Source organism: Amblyomma mixtum, chromosome 6 (assembly GCF_055824585.1).
Source record: "Amblyomma mixtum isolate Tamu chromosome 6, ASM5582458v1, whole genome shotgun sequence".
Taxonomy (NCBI): Eukaryota; Metazoa; Arthropoda; class Arachnida; order Ixodida; family Ixodidae; genus Amblyomma; species Amblyomma mixtum.
In genome coordinates this window covers 56,659,213-56,666,090 of record NC_143017.1, presented here as the reverse complement: position 1 = coordinate 56,666,090, position 6,878 = coordinate 56,659,213, and the positions used below count along the sequence as shown (strand labels likewise).

The 6,878-nt window shown below is 48.5% G+C and overlaps 1 protein-coding gene across 1 annotated transcript; it reads left to right on the top strand.

The window, feature by feature from the left end:
• The first annotated feature begins 1,967 nt into the window (after positions 1 to 1,967).
• On the top strand, positions 1,968 to 4,397 carry LOC149339198 (uncharacterized). Its single transcript, XM_089550420.1, has 2 exons — positions 1,968 to 2,580; positions 3,950 to 4,397. Exons 1-2 carry the CDS (start codon positions 1,994 to 1,996, stop codon positions 4,395 to 4,397), a joined length of 1,035 nt encoding a protein of 344 aa, XP_089406546.1. The 5' UTR covers positions 1,968 to 1,993.
• The last annotated feature ends 2,481 nt before the right edge of the window (positions 4,398 to 6,878 follow it).

The following is a 6,878-nucleotide window of genomic DNA, read 5'->3' as shown; positions in this document are numbered from 1 at the left end:
TAAGGACACGTTAGGGACGCGACACGGGGGCTCTAAACATCAGGAAAGATACGCGAAACTAAAGACGCGAAACTAAAGACGCGAAACCGAGAACTTCAAGCACGTACTGCAGCGTTGGTAGTACTAAGAAACATGCTTGAAACAATTAGGACATTTTCAAGAATCAGAAGCAGGGAATAGCCAGCAAAAGCTTCCACACCTTCAATGCGCCCCGAAGCGATCTCATAGTGTTAAAATGTTTTCACATTGTCTGCTGCCGCCGCGGTGGCTCAGTGGTTATGGTGCTCGGCTGCTGACCCGAAAGACGCGGGTTCGATTCCGGCCGCGGTGGTTGAATTTCTTTAGAGGAGAAATTTTAGAGGCCCGTGTACTGTGCGATGTCAGTGCACGTTAAAGAGCCCCAGGTGGTCGAAATTTCCGGAGCCCTCCACCACAGCGTCTCTCATAGCCTTAGTCGCTTTGGGACGTTAAACCCTATAAACCAAACCAAACATTGCGTGCTCCTTCAACGTGGCGGCGGCGATGTGTTCGAACTTCCCGCAATCGACTCCGAAGCGGTTCCCCTCGGCGCCGCGGGTGGCGCTGCGGTAGCTTTCCTTCCACGCGGGGGGGAAAACGGCAGCCGGCGGATCGAGCCGCGGGACGGCGGGCGCCCATTTCCCACTCGGCGCTCCCGACGTGGCGCCGGGGCCGTGAAAGCGGCGCCTTTCTTCCGAACAGCGCGCGCATGTGTTCTGCGTCAGGAGGCTCCAGCTGGTCGCTCCCGGCGCGGTAACGAGCTGCGATCGAGGCGTATCCGGTGGCTTTACCTTCGACGACGCTTGCTGCTCCCCATCTTTGTGGTGCCGTGTTCGTTCATTAGCGGCTTCACCTGCGATTTACAACGACGACGACAGCGAGTGGTGAAGCTGTGCGTGTGTGATCTGTATTGTGGTGTGGTTCGAGACGACGGAGGCAGTTTCTGTCGTGCCGTTAGGCGAGAAGCTTTTTTTTTTGGACGTGACCGATCTTTATGGTTTTCTCATGCTCGTCCACTGCGATGAACAGATCTGTGACGGTTTCATTTGGTGCATCCAGGAATGGCTCAATGCCTGAACGAGAAATTCTCAGGAAGCTTTTATGTGACCGCGTAGAATATACTTAGCTTCGAATATCTAACCAAACGAAAGAGATTTATTTGCAGTTAGGGAATCAGCATACGTGTTTCAAATTTGATCGCGATTGTTTCACTGCAGGATTTGATATCCGTGTCCGATACTTCATGAACACGTCCAGCCGAAAACGTTCGTGAATGGTGTCAGTCAAAATGTGGACTGTTGACGAAAAGAGCTTCACTTTTACAGCGACAGTTTCTGAATATTTGGTCGCATACGGCATCTCTGTTACCTAAAAGATTATAAGACAGCTGGAAATCAGCTCTTTCACAGTTTTTCCGGTTCTTTCGTTTTTTATATAACTGACATATATTGTTGACCGTTAATATGCCGTGAAAAACAAACGCGATAATTCAGGATTGCATTTCGCTGATGGGACCACGCTTATGCTCGCAATGCTTTTCGCTGCGACTGGCATAAATCTGTCAAACAGTTCCTCGCTGTTTCATCAGCACTACTAGATATTACTCAGCTTGGACGTTTGTTGTGCACTGCAGAGAGCAAGAATGACCACTTTGAGCGTATGTGATATGTCGTGCGGAGAGAAAAGCGCGAGCCGCTAAATTATTGTTATATAAGCGTCTGATTCGGTACTTTCGCTTTTCTTCAAACAAATACTCATAATGAATCCCTCATAGGCCTAGACGGTACAATGGCGAAAACTTGGGACGTATAACTGTCGCCGGTTTTTTTATGTTAATGCACAGCTTTCTCAACACGACCTTCTGTGAAACCAAAGGACCACTCTTTATCAGCGGACGAAAACATCACAGCAGATCAATTCTGTGGCACTTACGCGCGCGTTGACGCATTGATAAGAACCCACAGTAGGGCTGAACATGGAATCGAAGAAGGACGCATCGCTCTTCGACAACGGTGACGCTCTTAACGGTGGTGCCGGATCGTGTCACGAGGCGGAAAGGCGAGCCAGCACCGGCAACAACGGCAACAACCATGCTCCAGTGATCAGCGTCGATCCCGGCATACAGTCGGGTCTCCTGCTTCGAGTGCCAGATCTGCCATTCTCTCGCGGAGCCACATCGGCCGAGTCGCTCACTTCGCCTCCCAACCAGTTCCTGAGCCTTCCTGGCGTGGGCGAGCAACGGCGACACTCGATGCAGGACTGCTCCAGCCACGATCGCCATCACCACCACCACCATCGCCGACATAGAGACCGCAAACGCTCCTGCCCGGATGTTCGAGGCACATCGTCGGCTGACCGGCGCCGCCGCGGAAGCCGCAGCCCGCTAGAGTATTCGCACCCGTCCAGCCTGGCGGTAGCAGCAGCTGCGGGAGAGTCGGCCAGTGTGACGCCGTCGTCTTCGCGTCGCTCCAGCGCCAGCAGCCTGAGCCGCCGCTCGTCACGGGACAGCGAGGGGTGCCCGCACAGCCGTCGCTCGTCCCGAGCAGACGACGGAAGCCGCAGGTCGGTGTGCATGCTTGAGCGTATTTCTAGTATTAGTGGTCGGTGTGAATGCTTGAATGTATGTCTAGTATTAGTGGTAGTAGCTGTTGTTTCTTGAGAAAAAAGGATGGCTGCGAACACCGTAATGGCCTTACTAATCTCTGGAAGCCTGAGCCATTCCTCGGCCGAAAATTAGAAGACAAACGAGGTTGTGCTGTCCCGAATTAAATTCCGCATAGGCGTGATGAATTAACAATGCTTGGGCGGCTCGTGACATACCCAACGATAGAGCATTTTTTTTATTTTCATATAGAATTAGCATCAAGGTAAGGGCCTATAAGATTTAATGCTTCCAACCATGAAGGATTTCCGCACTACGATGACTAAACGCAAACGTTTGAATAGTGTGCTATATCTATGATTTACATGAAACTCGGAGTTAATTTTGTTTGGAAACATGCCGATATCTAGCATTCGCCTCAGTATAGATTACATTGGCAGATGTAGGTTTAGTTACATCTGCACACCTTGTAGAAACCCCTTGAACCACCGCGATTGATTCCGTCGTTGGATACAACTAAAGAACATAGCGGTTTTTTCCCATCAAAGGAACCCTTCCAGCCAATGGCGCCGGCCTGTTCTTATGTCCCTGCTAGCGTGACAATGTAGGTAGCGGCGCCACAATGGGTGGAGGGGTCTACCGCGATCATAGAGGGAGGGGTTACCCCCTTCCATCTACCTCTCCTTTCTTCGTCACACTAGTAGTTCATCGAAACTGGTCGACGCCATTAGCTGAAAGGGGGTCCACTGACGGAGAAAAGATGCTGTCTTCTTAAGTTTTGTCCGACTGTTTCTAACTTCGACAATAGCTTTATGTTACGGAGAATCTATCGCGTCGCAATTAGTACTTGCGGCTACAGATGTTCTGAATAGAAGCGAGGTCTATTACAAACCTTCCTTATACGGCAGCACCATACAGCTGCTGTTCCTGTACTCATTGGTCGGTCAAATGTTTAGGGGAATCCCCCAAGGTGGAGTAAATTTGCAATAAGGAAGTAATTACTCATTGGCATCCACCCAAGCGCAGCCATACGGCTACAAAGGAAAGCTATACATCTTTCTCAGAAACTTCGTAGTTAAAAAAAAATTCGTCCTGGTCCGGGGTTCAAACCCGGGACCACCGCTTCACCGGAGCAGTCGCTCTACCAATTGAGCTAACCGGGACGGCAAGCTTATCGTAGGGCGAGAGCGAATTGATCAATAACTCGAAGCGGGAACAGTGTTGGTCAGATATTTAGGGGAATCCCCCAAGGTGGTGTAAATTTGTAATAAGGGAGTAATTACTCATTTTTTGTGCGTACAAGTGGGTGCATATTAGGTGTCGTTGCAGGTCCTCCAGATGCGACGAGAGCCGCCGCTCGTCGCGAGCGACCGACGACACCGGCGGGCACAGCAGTCGGCGCTCATCGCGCAGCGTCGGTGACGACGAGCGCCGGGGCTCAGAAGACAGGCACCGGCACCACCACCACCACTCGCACCACCCGCACCGGCGGGAGTCCTCACTGACCGGCACAGATGGTGGCCACCGGAAGGGCAGCTCACTGCTTCCGCCCGACGCGGACACTGGTAGCCGAAGAGCATCCAAGGTGCCATCGCTCATGATCACAGACGAGGAGACCGGCCAACGAAGCAAGCCGGACGACGAACTCGACTCGCCGCGACGCCGGATTATCATATTCGTGATCAGTTCGGTGGCGTGCTTCATTCTGCTCATGAGTGTGGTGCTCATCGCGGTCACCCTCACCATCTCGCCGGCCATCGACAGCATAGGTGAGTGAGATGTTTGCGCGCTAAAAACGGCTCCTAGTCCTTCGCCAGCTCGTTCCAGTGTTTAAATTACTTGTGCTCAGTTTTACATGGCGTAGTATTTGTAAGCGTCTCAACAATCCGAGGAGCAAGTTGTCTCCATGAGAATGAGTTTCTGGAACTATATTCACGTTCGCTGCGCAAGCGTGGAATAAGAAGCAAACCTCATTGTGAATCATCTTTGATGCATTTAACTTACCCTACCAGGCCTACTAGAGATTTGCGGTAAAAACCGCGAGTAATCAGAGATATGCAAAACGTACGTGTAAGTTCTCCTTGGCTGTTAGAGCAATTTTTCATGAACACCTGCCAAAATTTGTTATTTGCTTGTTTGCTTCGAATGTTGCTACTTCACTACTTTCTATGTGAACACGGTCATGATTAAATCAAGCGCCATCAGAGCTCGAAAGCCACCCATCGACACTTTTTTCTCATTAAAAACAGTATGTTTCTCTGACCTACTACTTATCCAGTAGCCTTCGCTAAACTGACAGATTTCCATTACCGATCCAATTTAGCGCACGGAAGAAGAAATCAATCTCTCAACGATTTTCATTTTCATCTGTACTACGACCGCCGCAGGCACCTCGTACATGTTAGTTTTGTAGCCCAAAGTCTGCGAAAATTTTCTTCCACCGGGAACATTTCAATCTAATTCGTGTTTAGCTGCTTTGCTAACACAGATTATCTCTGGGCTTGATGAAATATCATTCAGAGCCGTGTTTTCTTTTAATTTATTTCGGCTTGACTGTCATTGCCTCATGCTTCGACTTCGGTTGAGGTAATTTTCCTTGTTTATTATTCTTGAAGTCGAAAAAAGGTGGTATATTTTGGCGCTAATCAGGCCAAGTTTATTCTGCGGCAGTTCGGTGAGAGTCACTGTTCCTTGGGTTAATATATGCGGTGTCTACAACATATACAGTACCTCCTGCAGCGTCTAACTCACGTAGACGAAAAGTACGTACTGGTAATGCACGCCACAGCTTGTTAAATAAGCTTTTGGAAGGATTTGTTTTTTGTTTTTATAGAGTTTAATGTCCCAAAGAAACTCAGGCTATGAGAGACGCCGTAGTGAAGGTCTTCGGAAATTTCGACCACCTGGGGTTCTTTAACGTGCACTGACATCGCACAGTACACGGACCTCTAGAATTTCGCCTCCATAGAAATTCAACCGCCGCGCCCGGGATCGATCCCGTGTCTTTCCGGTTAGGAGCCGAGAACCATAACCACTGAGCCACCGCGACGGCCTTTTTTTTTTTTTGGAAGGATCTCTATGTCGGTACATGGAAATCGGTTTCGCTCCTGGAGATGATTATTTTAGCTCTAATTTCTAATTAGCACACAAATGAACGCCTTACGGTGACAAAACCTGTACCCTCCGAAACAATCTTCTTATTTAAATAAAATACTTACAGGGGAAAGTTGGTGCATACCTTCCAGAATTCAAGCGCAACAGAGAGCGCACAGAAAGAAGAATGACGAGAACGACGCTCATGTCCCGTCGTGCTTCTTTTTGTGTGCTATCTTTGTCGCGCTTCAATTCTGAAAACCTGCTTATTCTTTGTGAATTTTATTTAACGATTACGCGAAACACAAGGATAAATATATTCCTTAGAACATCTTAAGAGGGGAAAGTCGGCCCCACCAATTGGTTTTACTCCCATCTATTATAAGCTTTACAGGCCACGAAAATTTACGAGTTATATTCGCTGTTTTTTAAAACAAAGACCACGAAATTTATTTTTGCCTTCTGCTCTGAACTCTCTTTTTGAATGTGGTAACTCTGCTCCGTCACATCGCTTCTTTACGTAGCTAAAGGTGGTGAGCAGAAACACGCACTGTCTTTGTACACAGTAGAACATGATATACAGCGCCAGTTAAGTTTTCTCTTAAAGTTAATACTTTGTTAGTTGTCATTACTAAAAGAATCCTTTTAACATGTTATTGAGGCACCACAAGGACAAGGACGGAGGCCTAGAAAGGCAGAACCGTCTCAGTTCTCGCCTTGTTAACATGAATCCGTACAAACTTGCCCAAATTTTCACGCTTTTTAACATAACTGCCGGCATTCAACGTTACAGACGCGAGGCAAAACAGGTGTCTCAATTACATCAAACTTCCTATGCACGTCTTGTCACAACAAGCTCTAAGAGAGAACAAGCTATAGCAGCGATGAAATAAGCAGCCGCACCAGGAGGGAAATGCACCGTTGTGTGGCGAAACTATTTGGCTGAATAGTACAGTTAATAACCGACACACCACTCCATGTCCATGTCCACAACCCATGCAACCCATGCCCACCTTTGTCGTCCATACTGTCTTCCGCTTTGTTGTGCACGGATGTCATCGTCTGCTAGGAGCAAATACGTTAGTAGTCACATAATCATGGACACAATGTTCGGCCTACTTCGATCCGATTGGCAGAAACTTGCCGAACATTGCACGAACAGCTA